The sequence below is a fragment of the Elephantulus edwardii genome, unplaced genomic scaffold (genome assembly GCF_000299155.1).
Source record: "Elephantulus edwardii isolate Elephantulus edwardi_28Jun2011 unplaced genomic scaffold, EleEdw1.0 scaffold00230, whole genome shotgun sequence".
Taxonomy (NCBI): Eukaryota; Metazoa; Chordata; class Mammalia; order Macroscelidea; family Macroscelididae; genus Elephantulus; species Elephantulus edwardii.
The window spans coordinates 1,529,540-1,551,972 of NW_006399980.1; the positions used below are offsets into that span (position 1 = coordinate 1,529,540).

The following is a 22,433-nucleotide window of genomic DNA, read 5'->3' on the forward strand; positions in this document are numbered from 1 at the left end:
AACAACAACAACAACAAAACAAAGCAGTATCATGAAAGTAGTACTGTTTCCTATAACCTGCTCTGCATCTGAGAACTGAACAGTGAATAAGGTTGACAGGAGAAGACTAATGCCTTAGAGTTATGATGTTGGAGAAGAGTGCTGAATATCCTTTGGACTGCCAAAAGTACAAATACGTATATCTTTGAGAAGGTGGAACCAGATTGCTCCTTGGAGACAAGGATGGTGAAGCTTTGTCTCATACAGTTTGCACCTGTTGTTAGGAGATGCTAGTCCTTTGAGTAGGACATCATGCTTTGAAAAGTGGAGAATTACTTAGAGAGAAAAAAAACCAACCTTAAAAAAGTTACAAAAAAGAAAGCGGAAGAAGATGGGGGGAAAGTATGATATCAATTACCACTGGATATTGCAGAACTAGAAAGTGTATAATTCCGTCTTTGGCCAGTATTTGATTGGAAGTAATAAGAAGGAAGATACACCCTGGAAATAATATTGTTAAAAGTAGAATGTGGTAGTGAGCATTGGGGCTTGATCGAGGGGAAAGATTGAGCCTCACCCAGTAACCTGAGGGGGTTTGTATTTGAATGGATTTGTGGATCCACCATAAACTTTGGTTGAATAGACTCACATTCCAAAGAAGGGCAAGCAAGAAAGAAAGAAAAAGAATAAAAGAAAGGGAAAAATTGTCTTTTTAAAACTGGAATAAGCTGTTTGGCTTCTGGGGCAGGCTACAGTTGGTGCCCATCAAAGCTCATTTCTAAGATTTGAATGTGATGTATGCTCACTCATAGAGATCACCTATATCCACAGGAGTGGAAGGGAGAGAAATACAACAAGGAGGAAACAGGCTGAGCCTGGACATGTTCCTTCAGAGCTGCTCACCTAGCATGCATAGATGTATGAATGAGCAGGGAAGGGCTATTGATTTGAGGAGCAGGGAGTCCTGAGGACCCCTGGCTTGTTGACTTGACCTGTGGATGATAGGGCTGAGTGAGGCGACCAAGAGGTATGGAATACAGGGGGAAGTGTGGCCTCCTGTTTTGTAGCCGATGGCCATTTTAACCTAGTCACGGATGGCAGGGGATGAGTTGACCAGAGCCCAATCAGAGAAGATGATCTATGGTGTGAGCTAGGGGCAATTGCTACAGCCTGATGGTTTGCTCTGAACTTGACTTTACTTGTGGGTGCAGATGCTCAATGTTTCCAAGTTGAATAGAGGACTCTTTATTTAGTAAAATGAACATGCTTGTTTCCTCACAGTACTAGTTTGATGTGGATGGGCAAATCAGAAATTGGCTGTCTGAAAGGGGGCTATCAGGGCATGAGGCATGAAGTAGCTGGCTTACAAGCTTTCATGAATGTGATGATTAATAAGATGATTGTAAGAGGAAAAAAGTCCACAATATACATGAATGAAGATTGTATAAAACAGAATGTGCGTGCTTGGAACACAATGTATATGAAAGATAAAAATATTCATTTAAAAAAGATACCACTTAAAAAAAGATGCATAGATAAAATGGCTGCAGCAATGGGCTCAAGTATGTGATTGATGAATGATAAGGATGGCGCAGGATAGGATTGTTCATGATGCTATGAGTCATACTCCACTTGACAGCATCCAACTATAACATCTATAAACCAGGATCTCTCTTAACACTAATTGTAAAGAGTAAGGCATTTTTAACTTTTCCATGTACTGTTCACATCATCTAGGGAATCATATAGGGCAAAAGTGAGCATCCTTTGCATGATGTGTAACTTCCAACTCAATTTTTATTATTTTTTTTAACAGCCTGTGAAGCAAGCCTGGCTGGGGTTGTCTTGGGCAGTTTCTGTGGCTGTGGGAGGGAGAGGTTAAGGAAGGGTGGAGAGCCGGAACCACCCCTTTCTTGCCTGGGGAACACCTTCCACTCCACCTCCAAGCTCACTGCATTCTTAAGTTTGGGGGTGCGGTAGCATAGTGAGGTTGGAGTCGCTTCCCATTCTTTTCCTGTCCTCTCACCTCTTGATGATGAAACAACTGTTAGGTGACTTGGAGCAAAGGGTAGGCACGTGATAACTATCTTCTGATGTAGAGGTCAGAGGGTGTGACTTAAATATTTATGGCTTAAGAACAATGGACACAGTTTCCAAAAGTATCTCTCTTATTCACTCCTAGGAATTAGTTAACCTACTAAAGTTCTGTAAAGAAATACTTTGATTATGCATACCATTTATTTCATTAGAATATAAAATGGAAAGGGTCTTGTCTGTTTGGCCCACTGATTTTTCTCTACTCTACCAATAACAATACCCCAAGAACATGGTAGATATTTAGTAGATATTTGTTTAAAGAAAAGTTGACTGAATCCTCACCAGTCATATACGCATGCTCAGGGAAGGAACTCCAACCTAAAGCTTTGCCTGACATAATTTGTGATTTTTCAAGTCCTGAAAAGAATAGATATGTGAAAAACAAATGAACATGATTTTTTTAACATTGAACTATAAATATTTATTTAAATTTAATGTTGTTGTTGTTGTTGTTATGTGCCGTTGAGTCGCTTGTGACTCATTACCACCCTATGTACAACAGCCCCAAACTCTGCTCCATCCTGTGCCAGTCGCACTTTCTCTGACACTTCCATCCCGATTATCCCAGTCACTGAATCAATCCACCTCATAGAGGGCCTTCCCCTTCTGTACTGTCCCTCCACACTCCCAAGCATGATGTCCCTCTCCAAGGACTGGTCTCTCCTCACAACATGTCCAAAGTATGTTAGATGGAGCCTCAGAATCCTTGCCTCCAAGGAGCCACCAAGTTCAAGCTGAATTTGAGGAAAATTAAACCAAATCCAAGGCAACCAAAATATGACTTTGAGTCTATCCCACCTGAATTTCAGAACCATCTCAGGAACAGGTTTGAGGCCTTGAACACTAATGAGCGAAGACCAGACGAGTTGTGGGACGATCTCAAGGGTATCATCCAGGAAGAATACAGTCATTGCAAAGACAGAAGAGGAAGAGAAGACCAAAGTGGATGTCAGAAGAGACTCTGGAAATTACACTGGAGGCAGCACAGAGAAGCCAAAGCACAAGGAAGAATTCAAGATACTAAAGAGTTGAATAGAAGATTTCAAAAGGCAGCATGGGATGACAAAGCAAAATATTACAATGAAATGTGCAAGGAGTTGGAGTCAGAATATCAAAAGGACCGGACTCGCTCAGCATTTCTTAAGCTTAAGGAACTGAAGAACAAATTCAAACCTTGAGTTGCTGTAATCAAGGATGCTTTCGGCAGAATGTTAAATGATCCAGGAAGTATTAAAAGAAGATGGGAAGAATATACTGAATCACTGTATCGAAAGGAATTGGCAGACACAGAAGAATTTCATGAAACAACATATGAGCAAGAGCCTATGGTGATGAAAGAAGTTCAGGCTGCTTTGAAGGAAATGGCAAAAAATAAGGCTCCAGGAATAGATGGTATACAAATTGACATATTTCAGCTAACAGATACTGCCCTGGATGTGCTCACCAAGCTGTGCCAAGAAATCTGGAGAACAACCACTTTGCCAACTGACTGGAAGAGATAAATGTAAATATATAAATTTAAATTTATAAATCTATTTAAATTATAAATAGAGGTGAAAGTAGTTTCAGAGATATCTAATCATGTATATGCAACAAAAGTAATAATTTTGATGATTATCCTTGATTTTTTATTGTTTTTTAAATTAATTTTAATTAAAGTTTACAGATTTTGGATTTCCATTCATTCATTGTTGCACCTTCTCTCTGCCCACCCCTTCCCCCCAATTTGCTCTTCACTTTGAAAAGTAAAAGAAAAATTCTTCCATTGTTTTATAATCCCTTCCCCCAAGTCCACTCCACTATGCTGCCTTCATTCTGGACTCCTGTAATGACAATAATATCTTATCATATATCCCTTTTAAACAGTTCTCTCCCTCAACTTTTCCAATGCAGTATACATTATTTATCCCACCTTTCTCATTCTCTCCCCAATCCCTATGTCAGTCCTTTTTTATAACAGTGGCATTATGCAGTATTTGTCTTTTTGTGACTGAGATATTTCACTCAGCATAATGTCTTCCAGGGTCACCCATTTTGTATAGTATTCCATGAGTTCCTTGGTTTTCAATGCAGCATAGTATTCCATTGTGTGAATACACCAGAGCTTCTCTATCCATTTGTTCGTTGATGAGGACTTGGGTTGTTTCCATCTCTTTGCTCTTGTGAACAGTGCCACAATAACATGGGTGTACATGTATCTCCTTGGGTGGCAGTTATGTGTTCTTTACGGTATATTCTCAGTGAAGTCACAGTGCAGTTGCTGTGTCAAATGGTATTTCTATTTGCAACTTTTTTTAGAAAGTGCCATACTGCCTTCCATGGTGGTTATGCCATTTCATACTGCCACCAACAGTGAATAAGGGTTCCAGTTTCTCCACAACTTCGCCAGCATTTGATGTTTGCTATTCTGTTAAATTTTGCTATTCTTACTTGGGTGAGATGATATCTCATAATTGTTTTGATTTGCATCTCTCTTAGAGCGAGGAATTTTGATCTTCATGTGTTTGTTTGCCATCTGAATGTCTTCTTTGGTGAAGTATCCGTTCATATCCTGTATGCATTTTTCAAATGGTTTATTTACCTTTATCTTCATTAAAGAAATACTTGGAAGAACTCTAGAAGTCCTAATCCACAACATAAACTGTGTTCCAAACATCCTGAAAAGTCTACAACCAAGAGAAGATAAAGTAGATGATAAAATAGATCAAATAGACCTTCTAAGAATCAAATCCCTATGCACATCCCAAAACTTCTCCAACAGGTTAAAAAGGTAAGCCACAGACTAGGAAAAAAATATTTGGTAATGACATGTCTAATAAGGGAGTTATATCTAAAATTTGTAAAATACTTGAGCACCACAACAAAATAAAGTTTTCTTTATGTTTTTAAGAGATGACTGTCAGACGATATAAAGAGATATCTTCTCCTGGCAGCCTTTTCAGCTTTCTCCCATCTGCACATGAATTTTGTCTCAATGTCTTCATCTGTGAATCAAGGCAGTAGCCATTGCTCAAACCAGTATAAAACTAAAAAAAATGAGGGGGAAAAAAACCCCAAACCAACCCTATGAAACTGTCATAGTTTTAAGTGAAAATGGTCAAGTATGGGGGAAAAAAATAATGATGCTTCTTTTATCCCTGTCATTATTTCTGATGTCAGGTGAATATATATATAAAACAATTTCTCTCCTTGTAGAATTTATGTTACAGCAGTAAAGAAAGATGATAAAAAGGAAAGATATGGACTAAGTAGCTCTATTTATTAGTATATGCGCTATATGATAAAAAGGAAAAATAGAACAGAACAAGAGGGTTTGGACTTGTTTCAGGTTGTTGTTTGGTGTTGTAGAGGATGACTCATTGCGACCATTTGAACAATAGCTCTGAACACTGTCCTGTCCTGTTCTATCATCCTTGAGCCCATTGCTGCAAACAGTGTGTCTGTCACTTCAGCGTGTTGAGGGTCTTCCTCTCTTTCACTGACCTTCTGCCTTGCCAAATATGTTGTCCTTTTAGAAGGTAGGCTATAGATTTTATTTTTGGTTCTTCTCTCAACCTTTTGTTATGAAAATTTTAAACATAGTTTTTGTTCTTGTTGCTTGTTACATGCCATCAAGTTATCTATGACTCTTAGTGACCCTTACGACTGATGAACAGCAGATGAGAACCTTGCTCTATATCCCGTACCATCCTTACAATTTCACACATGCTCCAGTTCATTCTTATATTTACTGTATCAGTCTTTCTTGTTGGTGGTTTGCCTTTTTCTCTGGCTCTCTTCCTTTCCTAGGATGATGTATTTTCTAAGCACTCTGGTTCTACTTCCTCAAAGTAATACTTGTTTGTTCTTTTGCCACTCTGTGGAATACTCTGTACTCTTCTCCGACACCATAATGCAAAGGCATTATTTCTTCTGTCATCCTTATTCATTGCCCAACTTTCATATGCATAGGAAGCAATTGACAAAACCATGGCTTGAAACAGGATCAAGTGCACCTTAGTCTTTAAACTGACATCCTTACTCACTGGCAATTGGAGAGGCCTTCAGCAACAGATTTTCTTAGTGCAACATATCTGCGTTTTTGACTACTGTCTTGGAAAGGGTACAGTTATAGTACTCTTTGAGGCCAGAATGATGAGGCTTCGCCTACATACTTTGGGTATTTTGCTAGGAGGGGATTTTTCTTACAAAGGGATCTGATCCTTGGAAGGGCGGAGGTTCACTGAAGGAGAGGAAGTCCCTCAATGCACAGAATTGACATAGTGACTGCCACAACAGGATCTAGTGTGTCAGAAGTGTGAGGATGGCACATGTTAAGATCGATTTCAGATTCACTATTTGTAGGGACTTGTACTTGATTCAGTGGCCCTTCACAACAACAACTAGAGTGAATATTGATTATGAATCAAAGTAAAATGAAATTTTGACAACTTCAGTATTTTCCCCATCTATTATGGTGTTGGCTGTTGGTCTAGTGATGAGGGTTTTTTTGTTTTTTTGTTTTTTTGTTTTTGCTGTTGAGATGTATTCCATATTGAAACCTATATATAGTCTTTGTACTTCTGCAGCAAATTCTTCAAGTCCTCACTTTTAGCAACAAGGTTGTGTCATTTGCATAATACCAGTTGTTGATGAATTTTCTCTCAATACTAATTCCACTTTTTTCTTTATAAAGTCTAGCTTGTCGAATAATTTTTGTCAGCATATAGTTTGAATAGGCATAGAGAAAGGATACAACTAGGCTGCCCATCTTTCCTGGTTTTAAACTATGAAGTATTCCCTTGTTCTATTTGGACAACAACTTCTTGATCTGTGTGTAGGTTTTGTATGAGCACAGTTAAGTGTTCTGAAATTCCATTCTTCTCAATATTGTCCATATTTTTTTTTATGATTCACAAAGTCACACATCTTTTTCAAGCCCATAAAACACAATAAGCATCTTTCCAACTTAACCGTCTTTCTGGTATAAACATCTTTCAAGCATAGAAGAAATTTAAAGGAATAGTACAGTGAACACTGATATTTCCCTATTATTGATTTAGTGACTTCTTTTTCCTTTGAAAAGCCTTTCAGGTATTCAAAGGAGTGAAAAACCTTCTAGGAAGAGAAAAGAGTGAGATGATCCTCCATATGTCTTAGGACTAAGAAAAATACCAGTGTAAAATCAACAGAGTAACAGAGAGGGGAAATAACGTGATGAAGTTAGAGAATTAGAGTTTGGAGAAACATTGTTAATGTGTAGCCTTATTTGTAATTGTAAGGAGATAAAGATCATTTTCAGGTTTTGAGAATAATAATATCATTGGAAATACATTTGAAAAGCATAATTTTTGTTGAAATTTTGTGAATGGATTTTCATATATTTTTTGTAATATAACTTTCATATATGTTTTATATATTGTGGCTACAATCATATAAGCAGAAAATCAGTTAGGAAGTTATTGCAATAATTCATGAAAGAGATACTGGCCATGCAAACTAGAATGCTATCTATGGAGAGGGTGCGTCATACCGCGATATTAGGCATATTTTAAGAGAGAACCACAGAATTTTCCAGAATTGGATGTGAGAGAGAGTAGGTCAAAATGATCCCTAGTTTTTTTTTGCCTAAGTAGCACTGAAGAGTGAATTGTCAGTCACTCAGATGGAGAAGGCTGTGGATGCACTAAGTTTAATAATGTAATGTCTCAGTCCTAAAAGACTCAGACTCCTAAGTAAGAGATATGATTAAATAACTAATGTGGTCAACTAACTGAATGCCAAGTTCTTTTAATTCATATCAAAGTCCTACACAGAGGTGAAAAGAGAAAAGTACCATTTATTTTTGGAAAATGGGAAGAGTAGTAATCGGCTAATATAATAAAAAATGAAAAGAATGTGGACTACTAGAATGGGTGAAAGAGGGTTACTAGTGGAAAGTTCATCATGAATAATGACATAGAAATGCAGTAGTTAATGATAAGGATTTGAGGAATGAGATTCTGTCTTGTGTTGTTAGTGTGAGGGATGTGTGGTAGTGATGATGATGATGATGGTGAATGGAAATGATATGGAGCACAAGCAGAGGAGAAGAGCCAATAAGAGTAAGTTTAAAGGCCTTACTTGCTATCTATGCTCATGAATTTACACTTACTCTATAAGTACTGGAGAGACAGAAGGGGATACTTCTGAAGAGGGGATAAATAATGAATGGATACTGCATTGAAACAGATGAGGGAGAGAACCGTTTCGGGGGAATATATGATTAGGTATTAATGTTATGACAGGAGTCCTGAATGAATGCAGCACAGTGGAGTGTACTTGGAGGGAGGAATTGTATAACAATGAAGGATTTTTTCTTTTACTTTGGAAAGAGAAGAGCGCATTGGAGGGAGGGGTGGGCAGGTAGAAAAGTGCAATGATGAATGAATGGAAATCCCAAGTCTCTTTAAACTTTAATTAAAATGAATATAAAAAAGAAATAAAAAAGAAATGTGCAAAAAAAAAAAAAGGTGGGGGGGATACTTCTAGAGAAGGGTATTAAAAAATTCCCTGGTGGGAAAAAAATGAATACTTTGTTGTTTTGGTTTTGTTGGTTTTTTTTCCTGTTCATTGTCTAAGGTCAACTAACCATGTAAGTAAATTATAAAATGTTTACCCCGGAGTGGGCTACCTGAGGAGTGCTGGTGGTGTAATCCAAAGGGAATTGCAATGCCCTATAGGCCTTGCCTATGTGGCAGTTTTAATCCACCAGGGACTCCAAGAGGGAAAGATCAACAATATCCTTGCTTGTGATTTACAACAAGCAAAATTTAGTCCCATATATGTGTCTGGGAAACCCAATGGAGAGTCAGTCATGAGTAAGTTCTGACAGCCATGAATGAGACAGTGATATCCAGTGTATATGGAAGTGTGTATGTGGTTCAGGTGATACAGCACTTCTACAATGTGATCCCTAAAGGCATTCTTTGAACTGTTCTATTGTACTATTATGTTCTTAATTTGATGAGTGTTTTTTTCCCTTGGCATAACTTAATGACATCCTGTGATCTTTACATAGCAGGAAAAATAAACAAAGTGGATAATGCTAGTTTCCTTAGTCATTTGGATTAGCTCATTAGCTGTTTGGCTGACAATTTATATACATAAAAAATGTTTTACAGTGATTATGAGAAGATTGATTGAGTGTTGAGTCTTCAGATTGTTTTTTCCCCCTTTAAGCTGCCCTCGGGTGAGAGTTCTGGAAACTTTTAGTAGCAGTAAGTGAGAAGCATGAAATGCATTTACATCTTCCTATAACAATGGATGTCTCTGATTGTGGAATGTTCAGTACAGTTGTGTGTATGTGTAATTTGATTGAAGACTAGTATTGTATTTGTAACATAAGCTAGGTGCCTCTGATTTTCAATTACTAGAATGTAAAATGATTGTTATTATTGGGTGTTGTTGAGTCAAATCTTACTACTCGCAGTGACCATGTGAACTACAGACCTGAACTCTTCTCTCCTGTGTTGTACTCGTCATTGCTGCCACACTTGAGCCCTTTGTTAATGTCACTGTGTCATTCCATCTTGAGGATCTTCCCTTCCTTCCTGACCTTCTAATTTTCTAAGCATGATGCCATTTTCCTATAACTGGCTCGTTCCTCCTAGCGACATGCCCAAACAGTGTAAGAAGAAGTTTTACCATTCTTCCCTCTAAGGAGTGTGTTGGCTGTACTCTAAGACTTTGTTGACAATTCATAGACTATTTAGTACTCTTCTTTAGCACCCCAACTCAAAGGCATTAATTCTTCATCTGTCATCTTTATTTACTGACCCAACTCTCAGATGCATAGGGAATAATTGAAAAGGCAATTAGTCTTTAAACTGACATCCTTGCTCTTCAGGACTTTGGAGAGGTCCATTCCTAACTGCTGGTATCAAAGTTTTTGATTGTGGATCCAAGTAAGATGAAACAATTAACGATTTCTGTCTTTTGTCCATCTATCATGATGTATGTTACTTATTGGCTCAGTAGGGAGGATTTTTGTTTTCTTGATATTGAGATGCAATCTATGCTGAAGACTGATCTTCTGCAGCCAGTGCTTCAAGTCCTCTTCACTTTCAGCAAGGAAGATTGTGTCATCTGCGTATAGCAGATTGTTGATCTGGATGCCACCCATCAGGATGTTACATTTTCCCTCATAAAGTCCAACTTCTTGAATGATTTGCTCAGCATAGAGACTGAGTGGTTATTGATGATATCTTACTGTGATTTTAATGAAAGTTTACAGAAAGGCCGGATTTTTATTCATTTATTGTTGAACATTTTCCTCACTCCCTCTACTTCCCCCCAAGTCCAATTTGCAAGCCACCTTTTATTCCAGATTGTCATCATACATAAATGCCTAATCATATATATTCCTTTCAGACAGTTCTTCCTCACATCTGTTCCAATGTGCTGTTCATTATTTATCCATTCTTTCCTTACTCACTCCCCAAACCTTCATGTTTTAAACTATGTAGTGTTTTCTTGCTTTGTTCAAACAACAGCTCCTTGGCCTCGATATAGGTTTTGCATGAGCACGATTAAGTGTTCTGGAATTCACATTCTTCTCAATGTTAGACACAATCTGTTAAGATCAACACAGTTAAATAAATGACATTAGATAGTTGATATAATACAAGTAGACACCCTTCTGATACACTCTGCTTTCAGTTAAGGTCCATCTGAAATCAACAATATGTCTTTGGTGCCATCAATTCCTTTGAGTTGTGGTTTTGGAGAAGAAAATTGAACATACCATGGACTGCCAAGAGAATAAACAGGTTTGTTCTGGAGAGGGTGAAACCATGTTGCTACATGGAGGGAAGGATTTTGAATCTCCATTGCAAATATTTTTGGCATGTTGCCAGGAGGGACCAATCCTTGGAGAAGGACATCATCCTTGGAAAGGTAGAAGGACAGCACAAGAGAGGAAAATCCTGGTCAGATGGATTGACACAGTAACTGGGGTAATGGGCTTAACTGTGCTGGAGACAATGAGAATGGCTCAGGATAGGACAGGGTACAGAGCTATGAGCATATGGTTGTTACGAGTTGTAGGTGACTCGATAGCACATAACAACATCAGCAATGATTTTCTTGGTACCATGGCTTCTTCTAATCCAGCCTGAATCTCTGGCATTTCTCTTTCAATGTACTGGTTCTAGCCATTTTTCAATAATCTTCAGAATAATTTTGCTTGTGTGTGGTATGAATGGTATTATTTGATAATTTTCATGTTCTATTGGATCACTTTTTGGGGGAATGGTAATAAATATAATATTTCCTGCAGTCTGTTGTCCAGATAACCATCTTCCAAATCTTCACAGTCTGGTGAGGACATCTAGTGCTACCACTGTTTGTTAAGTCATACTAATTAATACTTCATCAATTCCTGGAATCTTATTTTTGCTAATTCCTTCAGTGCAGCTTGGACTTTTCCCTTAATTATCATTGACTCTTGCTCTTAAGCTGCTTCTTAAAATAATTGTGTCATCCAATTATTTATGGTTTGATGACTTAGTATTCTTTCAATCTTCATTTGATGCTTTTTGTATCATTCAGGAAGATGCCCATGACATCTTTTAGGATTGCATTTTGAGACTTGAATTTGTTTTTAATTTCTTTCCATTGCTGAACATGTTCTTTTCTTTTATTTTTTTTAACTCCAGATGTTTGCACATATCATTGTAATACTTTGATTTGTCTTCTTGGGCTTCCTTTAGAAATTTTCTGTTCATCTCCTGCACTTTAGTAATCCTTTGTTTTAGCTCTTCAGCATTTTGATGCATATCTCAGAATCTCATGTGACATCCATTTTGGTCTTTTCTTTCACCTCTGTCTTTGTAATGTCCTTTTACTGTCTTCATGTGTAATATCTTCAATGTCATCCCACAATTCATCTGGTCTTCAATCACTGGTGTTCAGTTCTTCAAACCTCTTCTTAGGATAGTTTTCAAATTCAGGTGGAATATCTTCAGAATAGTATTTTAGTTCTTGTTGATTTTTAAAAATTTTCTTCAACTTCAGCTTGAACTTGCACATGAGCAACCGATACTCTATTTCATAGTGAGCACTCTGCCTCTTCTTCACTGCTGATACTGAGCTTCTCCAATGATTCTTAAAAAATGTGGTTATCTGACATTCTGACTCCTGTAAGTCCATCAGGTGAGGTCAGTGTGTATAGTTACGGTTTTTAAAGGTGTTTGTAATTAATAAACACTGATTGTACAAAATTTAATCACTAGGATCATTTCGATTACCAAGCCTACAATTTTAGGGTACCAGTTCTTTGTTTTCAACTTTTGTGTTTCAGTCACCAATCTCATTAATGAGTCTTGATTGCAAGCTTGATCAGTTTCATACTGATCCAAATTGATATAAATCCTCACTTTATTACTTTCTGACTTGTCAGTTTGTTATACTGGAATTACTTATTGGCTGTTGAGATGCTGGAAGATGTCACGGGAATTTTAATACCAGCAGGTCACCCATAGTGGCCAAGTTTCAAGGGAGCTTCCAGGTTAAGATTGACTAAGAAAAGACAGTCACTTCTGAAATAACTGGCTTCTGAGAACCCTATGAACACTACAGGAACACTGTTAGACACACTACTAGAGGTCGAACTCTTTGAATAGAAGACAAACTGCTGAGACATACTAAGAATTTAATTATGAAAATGAAAATTACTTGAATAGAGGCATTCCAAAGACCCTGGGTTTTTTAAAAATATAATTCAAGTAAATTTTATGTTTCAAGGCCTTTTTTAGTCTGTTTTATTGTTGTTCTATACCATCAAGTCAGAACGGACTCATAGCTGACCCTCCAGCAGGTTTTCAGAGACGGTAAATCTCTTCTGCAGAACAGCTGGTGGATTCAAACTGTGTGCATTTAGGTTGGTAGCTCAGTATCCATTAGGCATCCAGTGATAATAAATAGGGTCTATTTAAAATGTTGTTCTTGTTGTTGTTATGTGCCGTCGAGTGGCTTGCGACTCATAGTGACCCTATGTGCAACAGCCCTAAACTCCGCTCTGTCCAGTACCAATCGCACTGTCTCTGACACTCCCATCCCAATTATCCCAGTCACTGAATCAATCCACCACATAGAGGGCCTTCCTCTCCTGCGCTGTCCCTCCACCCTCCCAAGCATGATGTCCTTCTCCAAGGACTGGTCTCTCCTCACAACATGTCAAAAATATATTAGACGGAGCCTCAGAATCCTTGCCTCCAAGGAGCAGCCCGGTTTAACCCTTTCCAGGATGAATCTGTTTGTTTTCCTAGCAGTCCATGGTATTCTCAATACTCTTCTCCAGCACCACAGCTCAAAGGCATCAATTCTCCTTCTATCCTCCTTAGTCATTGTCCAACTCTCTGATGCATAACAAGTGATTGCGAAGACCATGGCCTGTATCAGACACACCTTAGTCTCCAGAGAGACACCATTGCTCTTCAGTACTTTGCAGAGGTCCCTAACAGCAGGCTTTCCCATGGCATTATGCCTTTTAATTTCCTGGCTACTTTTGCCAAAATTGTTGACTGTGGAGCCAAGCAAACTAAAGCTTTGAACAATCTCAATCTCTTCGCCATCCATCCTGATGCTGCCAATTGGCCCAGTGGTGAGAATCTTTGTCTTCTTGACATTGAGCCTCAATCCATATTGGAGACTGCAGTCCTTGACCCTCTGCAGCAGCATATAAAACAGAATTTGAAGTTGAGATTTTGATAACATTTAAAATATATATATATCTAAGTTGCGTCTAGTATGGAATGAAAACAATAACTTATATAACAAATATACCTATATCAATTTTCTAAACATATAGGTTAATGGTTAGGTTGATAATAGTCAAAATTACTCTTCCTGGAGTATAAAGAAGCCATTTTATGTTTTTATTACTAAAGGGGCCCTCATGGTGCTAACTGAAAGATTGGTAGCTTGAAATCCCAGCTGTTCTGCAGAAAATAGGTGCGGCAGACTGCTTCCATAAAGATTATAGCCTTGGGATCCCACTAGAGAGGATTTATAGTCATTCTACTCTATCCTGAAGAGTTGCTTTGAGTCTGAAAAGGCTAATTAGTAATAAAATTTTTGGTTTTGGATTTTGTTTTGGGTTTTTTTTTCTGCATACTAATTACTTGGGTTTTTCAAATGAAATAATTGGTATTTCCTATCTCATTTGATTAGTTCCTTACTCAGTTTATAGTCTTTTTCTCCAGTGTGGAAAACCATATTGATAGTTTTTAGTTCCCTGTCTAGTGCATTAGTGGGTAGCTCTGATCTCATAGCCTGTGGGAAGATTGGCTCCTAACCCCAAGGCTGTGGCCCTCTGGCAGTTTTAATTCTGCAGCAGCCTCTCAAGAAAAAGATGAGTAATCTCTTGTGGTATTTGCACCCTAAAACCCACTGCAGGAGAGACGATTTGCCTCTCTCCCACAGATTAGCTGGTACATTCAAGCTGCATACCTTTGCATTGGCAGTAGAAGTCCTTACCACTAAACCACCTGCTCTCCAAGTGCTGCCTTAGATTAACAAAAGCCATCAACTATATTATTTACTTCTATACATTTACAATCTGCATCAAACAGGGATGGAAGCAGCCAGGTGAAATTAATATGTCTTAATGTCTCTATTAATAAAACCCATGTGGCCCAAGTTGATTCTAACTCACAGTGATCCTTCATGTAATTTTCAAAGCTATGGGCTCTGTGAGGAGAATTGTGGCATCAGGATTGGTGGAAGATCTATTAACAATCTCCGTCATGCAGATGACACAACCCTGCTTGCTGAAACTGAGGAGGACCTCATGCATTTGCTGCGAAGGGTCAAGGGCTGCAGCCTTCAGTATGGACTGAGGCTCAATGTCAAGAAGACAAAGATTCTCACCACTGGACCAATTAGCAGCATCAGGATGGATGACGAAGAGATTGAGATTGTTCACAGCTTCAGTTTGCTCGGCTCCACAGTCAACACTCTTGGCACCAGCAGTCAGGAAATCAAAAAGCGTATCGCGATGGGAAAGTCTGCTGTTAGGGACCTCTCAAAGGTACTCAGGAGCAACAGTGTCTCTCTGGAGACTAAGGTGCGCCTGATACAGGCCATGGTCTTTGCAATCGCTTGTTATGCATCAGAGAGTTGGACAATGACTAGGGAGGACAGAAGGAGAGTGGATGCTTTTGAGCTGTGGTGCTGGAGAAGGGTACTGAATGTACCCTGGACTGCCAGGAAAACAAACAGATTCATCTTGGAGAGGATTAAACCAAGCTACTCCTTGGAGGCAAGGATTCTGGGGCTTCGTCTGACATACTTTGGACATGTTGCCAGGAGGGACGGGTCCTTGGAGAGGGACATCATGCTTGGGAGGGTGGAGGGACAGCGCAGGAGGGGAAGACCCTCTATGAGATGGATTGATTCGGTGACTGGGGTAATCGGGATGGGTGTGTCAGAGGCGGTGCGGTTGGCGCAGGATAGAGCAGGGTTTAGGGCTGTTGTGCATAGGGTCGCTATCAGTCGGAAACGACTCGACGGCACATAACAACAACAACATAAATTTTAATAAGAGCAAACTGCATCAGCTGTTGTTAGGTGCTGTGTAGTCAACTGTAACTCAACCCTATGAATAACAGAACGAAACCTTGACATGTCCTGTGCAGTCCTCACAGCCTCTCCTATTTTCAGATCTGTTGCTACAGTCATTGTGTTATTCCATGTTACTAAAAGTCTCCCTCATCTTTGATGGCAGACTACATTTCCCAGAATTATGTTTGTTTCCAAGGATTGGGCCCTCCTGACAACATGCCTAAAGTATGTGAGATGAAATTCACAATCTTTGCCACTAAGGAGCACTAGAGAGACTTGGTTGTTCTTTTGACAGTCCATGAGATATTCAATCCTCTTTACCAACATGACAATTCAAAGGCATCACATCTTCTTTGATCTTCTTTGGTTCAACTTTCGAATGCATGTTAAGCAGTTGACAATGCTAAGGCTTCACTCAGGTGCATCTTAGTCTTTAAACTGATATCTTTGCTCTTTAGCACTTTATAGAGATTGTTGACATAAGATTTTCCCAATGTAACAAATCTTTTGATTTCTTGATGGCTGTTCCCATAGGTGTTGGTTGTGGATCCAAGTTAAATTAAAATAGTTGACAGCTTCAGTGTCTTCTCTGATGGTTTAAACGTAAGGAGTTGTGCTATAGCTGCTTCCCAGGAGAAAGATGGACAATCTTCTCCAGTGGGATCGATCTACCACCTCTAAAAACCTGCAGGAGGGTCAGCTATGAGTCATTTCTGACTTTGTAGTAAACAACAAGAATTGAAGGTGTTAGGTATTAAGATTGGGGATTTTTAACACTTACAAGACTTTTTAAATTTTTATTGCTTGAAGTATTTAAGGTAACTATATTAATGGAAATTATTTGTCTTGGGAATGTAAACCTCTAAATGTGAAATCATACTGAAACAGAGATATATCACTTGGCTCTTTTCAGCTCTTTCTAGGTCTCACTGATTTGTTTTATTCCTTTTTACAAGGCCAGCTACTACTGATCCTATAATTTTCTTATGTTTATTTATAATGTTCTTATAATTATCTTGAGCTATTTATAAAGGTTAATCAAGAATAGATTGGCTTACTATCTTGATGCCAAGAAAAAGAAGAAATTATTTTATGTTTGTTGTTGTTGTTATATGGTGACGAGTTACTTACAACTCATAGCGACCCTATGTACAACAGCTCTGAACCCTGCTCTGCCTTGAGCCAATTTCATTCTCTGACACACCTACCACCATTACCCTAGTTACTGATGCAACCCATCTATCGCATCCAGGATCTTTCTCTCTTGTACTGTCCCTCCACCCTTCTACTTGCCTGAAGTTAAAGCATACCTGATTTATGATCTAGTTGTAGGGCTTTAGATTTAATTTTCCAGTGTCCCAAGTGAATAACAAATTTTATATTAGACCCATTTGATTTGCTTTTCAGATCATGTTGATGAGAGAACAGTATGTAATGGAATTGCTCCTGAGAAAGACGTAGATGGATTTCATATTATTAATATTGGAAGACTGTGCCTTGACCAGCATTCTCTCATTCCTGCCACTGCCAGTGCTGTTTGGGAAATAATACAAAGAACAGGTTAGTAGCTTGGGGCCTGCAGAGATTGAATAGTGATGTAACCCTGAGCATGTGTACATTGTCCTGAGAATTACCTCAGTCCTATTGAATGACAAAACAATGAATCATAAAACATAAGTCTTGGAAAGGATATGATATTACAGAAGTCAAAGAGTGAAAGAAATGAGGAACATGTGTCAGGTGGCACAAGAAATGCCATCTTGTATGGAGTGCTTCTCATAGAGACAAAATTTCCCAAATAACAGGTTTGTCTTTATACTTTTAAACCATAAACTTGGGGTGTTTGATGAAAATCTTTACAAAGTATATTATTATGCTTTTTCTTTACTTTTGTATTTATTTTTTTTTACTTTTTCTTTACTTTTAAAATAAAACTATGTTGAGTTTGTATAGGATCTATAACAAATGACCTAGGTTTCATTATAAACCTTTGCCTACTGATGTGTGGTAAATAGAGTAGTTGTGTCCTCATGGATTTTTGAGGCATGTGTGTACATTACATGCTTGCCTATATATTAATATTAGTAGCTCATATTACCTGGCTTGACTGCTAGCACTTGGAAACCTTACATCTAACTTTCACATTTTGTCTATGAAACTTGTAAAGTGTGTTCATTAAACTTTATGTTTCATTGCTGTTGTGTGCAGTCAAGTCAGAACTGACTGTAGTTGACTTTCCAGTGGATTTTCAGAGTCAGTAAATTGCACGGGAGGAGATTTCCTACCTTTTCCAGCAGAACAGCTGGATGATTCAAATCACATACCTGTGGGATTTCAATGCAGCTTTTCGTCACTAGGTCACCTTCATATTCATACTCTTCTGAATTCATAAGCTGGATAATTCTATCTTCTGAAGTAAAGTATTTGATCTTAGTGAAGAATATTTTTCTCTCATTTCTTTATGTCTTAGATTTTCTCAAAGGCTAATTGCCAATTATTCTGAAAATTATTATACTTTAAGCCCTCAAAACCAATAGCTATTAAATTTATTGCTACTCAGAATAGAGGACAGAGTAGAACTACCCTATAGGTTTTCTGCTTTACAGAAGCAGATTGCTACATCTGTTTCATGTACAGTGACTGATGGCTTTAAACTACTAACCTTTCAGTAAGCAACTGAAAAATTTAGTCACTGGGCTACTAGTGATCTTTTCATATGATTTACTTTAGTTAACATTTAGTATATCTTAAGTATCTGCACTTCAAACACTTCATGTATATCTTACGTTTTGAAAGTAAGTTTTAATGAGATTGAAACTGCTAATATTTTCTTAAATACTAATGGACAAAATAATCATAAAGGAAGTGACCAGTCTAAGAAGACTATAAAAGAGCTATTTATAATGAATGTGGACACATTATAGATAGGCCATACATATTCCAAATTTAATTAGAAAATTTTAAAGAATGTTTCTGTTGCCTTTTCAGATGTTTAATTTGCTTCTTGTTGATTCTGCACTCAAATCAAACTCTATGTTTTAAGGAATTGAAACATTTGGGAAAAATGTGGTTGTAGTTGGAAGATCCAAGAATGTGGGGATGCCCATTGCAATGCTTCTACACACTGATGGAGAACACGAACGACCAGGAGGTAGGTGCAGCCTTGGAGAGTCTGGGTCTTCTCAAGTTTTTCACTTAAAGACTTTTAGAATTTAGAGTGCCAAGAAATACATAAAAAGCATGTGTTAAAAAATCAAAACCAAAGCAAAACAAAGCAAACTCCCATTGAAATAGTAGGATCAGCAAAAGTTTCAAACCCTGGGGCACTTTGGGAGGATCAGCCCAAATTGATTCCCATGAGAGGGAGGCCAAACACATTTCCACTTCCCATCATCTGACACTAACCATCACTTCCTTACAACCTGGAGCCATTCATTGTTCCATAACTGTGCCAGTTCATCTCATTTAGGATCTTCCTCTTTTTTACTGATCCTCTAATAAGCAACATCAGGATGGATGGTGAAGAGATTGAGGTTGTTCACAGCTTTAGTTTGCTTGGCTCCACAGACAATACTCTTGACACCAGCAGCCAGGAAATTAAAAGACATATTGCGAAGGGAAAGTCTGTTGTTAGGGACCTCTCTAAAGTACTGAAGAGCAATGGTGTTGCTCTGGAGACTAAGATGCGCCTGATACAGGCTATAGTCTTTGCAATCACTTACTATGCATCAGAGAGCTGGATGATGACTAGGGATGATAGAAGGAGAATTGATGCCTTTGAGCTGTGGTGTTGGAGAAGAGTATTGAATATATCATGGACTGCTATGAAAGCAGGTTTGTCCTGGAGAGGGTGAAACCAGGCTTGCTTCTTGGAAGCAAAGATTCTGAAGTTTCATCTGACATACTTTGGACATGTTGCAAGGAGGGACCAGTCCTTGGAGAAGGATGTCATGCTTGGGAGGGTGGAGGGACAGTGCAGGAGGGGAAAACAATCTATGACGTAGATTGATTCAGGGACTGGGGCAATGGGGATAGGTGTGTCGGAGACAGTGAGATTGGCACAGGACAGAAAAGGGTTTAGGGCAATATTGTACATAGGGTCACCGTGAGTTGCAAGCAACTCGACAACATATAACAACAACAACGTTATTCCTTACATCAACAATAATTCATTGCCTTTGATTCAGAAACATCAAAGAGCTCCAGTGGGTTTTCAAAGGCTGTAAATTACATGAGAGGTTATTTGCTTATCTTTCTCTTTTAGAAAAGCTGGTGAGTTTGAATCTTGTGCCATTGAGATGGCAGCATAACTTTCTAGACACTGGGCCACCAGAGCTAAAGATATTAATTCATATTGCCTTTATTAGATAATTTCTATCATAAGCCTACAATTTATAAATAAAACAGGATATTTATCTACTTACATAATTTTTGTTGAAAAATGTTGACCAAAAAATAAAAAATTATTTTTTCTTTTTTTTAGCATTGTATTTTCTTTTATCATTAATAAAATAGCGAGTAGACTTATTTAGCTCTACAATTTTTGTAGTAGGTTGCCATAAACTCTCTTTCTTTACTTCTCAAGAATTCTGGCTTGTCAATATTATCCCTATTTTGCAGCTAATGGATATGAACTTTGGGGACAGAAATGATTTGTCCAAAGTCACACAACAGGGAATTGGTAGAGTCAGACCTGAAGCTGGGTGTACTAACTGCCGTACCAAGGCCTTGAGAGAGCCAAGATACCATCTGCTGCTAAGAACTTGGGAAAACCATTTAATCTTTACTGGAGTCTGTTTTCCTCACCTGTGAATTAAGATGATAGTATCTTGGGAGCTCCATTGGCCTAGTGGCAAGAAGCTGCACTGCAATCCTGAAGACACGTGGCTCAAGTCCACAAGCTACTCGTTGGGAGAAAGATGGCCAGTCTCCTCCTGTGTGATTAACTGCCTCTGAAGGCCTACAGGAGGGTCAGCTATGGGCCAGTTCTGATTGGATGATACACAACAACAACAACAACAACAACAGTATCTTGCCCAGGGAGCTCTAATGGCTTTGTGGTAAAGTGTCAATACAAAGGTAGTATACAGTTTGAATCCACCAGTTGCTCCTTGGGAGAAAGATAGGCATTTTCTTCCAGTGAGATTTACTGCCTCTGAAAACCTACTAGAGGGCCAACTATGGGTTGGTCCTGACTCGGTGCTACACAAGAACAGTATCTTGCCCACTGGGTTAGTGTAAACATTAAAGAAGTTAATAGATGTGGAATATTGACTACAGGCTTGCCACAGAGAAAGTGAGGGTTTTGGCACATGTCCATGTATCTATTATTATTTCTTTTTATTAGGAAGCTTAAATTAATAACCCAGTGGCCTAGTTGACAGTGACACTTGATACCAGCAGTCAGGAAAGGAGATATATTGCACTGGGAAACTCTGCAGTGAGGGACCTCTCCAAATTATTGAGGAGTAATAATATCCATTTGAGGACCAAGGCGCATCTGATTCAAGCCCTATCTTTCTGATTACTTGCTATGCATCTGAGAGCTGAACAATGAATAAAAATGACAGAAGAGGAATTGATCACTTTGAGCTGTGGTGTTGGAGAAGAGCGATGAGCAACCCACGGATGGCCAAGAGAATGAATAGATATGTCTTTGAGAGGTTTCAGCCAGAGTGCCCTTTGGAGACAGGAATGATGAGGCTTCACCTCACATACTCTGGGCATGTTTCTAGGAGGGGCTATTCCTTGGAGAAGGACATGATCTTGGGAAGAGTGGAAGGTCAGAGAAGGACAGGAAGACCCTTGACCAAGTCGACTGACACACTGACTACTCAAATGGGTTCTTTGTGTCAGGAAGTGTGAAGATGGCACAGGATAGAATAGGGTTCGGATCTTTTGTTCATAGGGTCATTATAAGTCATACTCGACACCTACCAACAACAGCAACAAGTGGACAGTGAGTTGTACTCCATCCTAAAAGTAGATGGTTATAATTCACTAGCTGCTCTGAGGGAGAAAGATGAAAAATCTCCTTCCATGTGATTTGTAGCCTCTGAAAATCTACAGGAGGGTCAGCTATTCCAACTCAAGGGCACATACCAGTAACAACAACAACAACAAACAACATGATGTTCTAGTACACATTCATACTGCTGACACAAAGTCCCTGTCTTTCTGGAGGTTTGAATAAACAAGTAGCTCTGCAGGAGAAAGATGGGCAGTTCCCTCCTATGTCATTTGCAGCCTCGGAAACCCACTGGAGGGTGAGCCAGGAGATGGTTCCAGTTAAATGCCAATGGGGGTTAGCAATTATAACCATAAAGCTTAGAGCAGCAAACTCTAAGGTTAATAATTTATTTTTGATCTTTAATTAAAATTTGATTTTCGTGTTTAATGTGCTTTCTAATTCCTTTTTAGGATTTAGCAACTTTTGTTAGCAATTTTAATAAACTTAATTTCACAAAAATCTATGGAAGCATTATATTAGAAATATGAGATGATATTCTAAATACTACTTTTTTAAATTAAATTTTATTAGTATTAATGAACATTTACAGGGATTTTGGGTTTTCATTCCTTCATTGCTGTACCATTCGCTCTACCCTCTTCCCCAGTTTGTTCTTCTTCCCCTGCCCTCCGAATGTTTGTTTTAATTGTCCAATTGCCACAGTGCTTGTCAAAGCCAGTTCTGTTTCATCTCCTTTGTCAGTGTGTCCTTTGCCATTCCCTATCACTCCTCCCTGAGAGAGACTTCACCCTGATTCATAAGG

At 38.5% G+C, this 22,433-nt stretch overlaps 1 protein-coding gene across 1 annotated transcript in view; it reads left to right on the forward strand.

Annotated features, from left to right (window-relative positions):
- Positions 1-22,433, forward strand: part of MTHFD2L (methylenetetrahydrofolate dehydrogenase (NADP+ dependent) 2-like) — a 259,118-nt gene that overhangs the window by 51,303 nt on the left and 185,382 nt on the right. The window contains exons 4-5 of the mRNA XM_006898448.1: positions 17,068-17,220; positions 18,704-18,811. Coding sequence (XP_006898510.1) covers positions 17,068-17,220; positions 18,704-18,811 — 261 coding nt within the window. The remainder of the gene's footprint in view (positions 1-17,067; positions 17,221-18,703; positions 18,812-22,433) is intronic.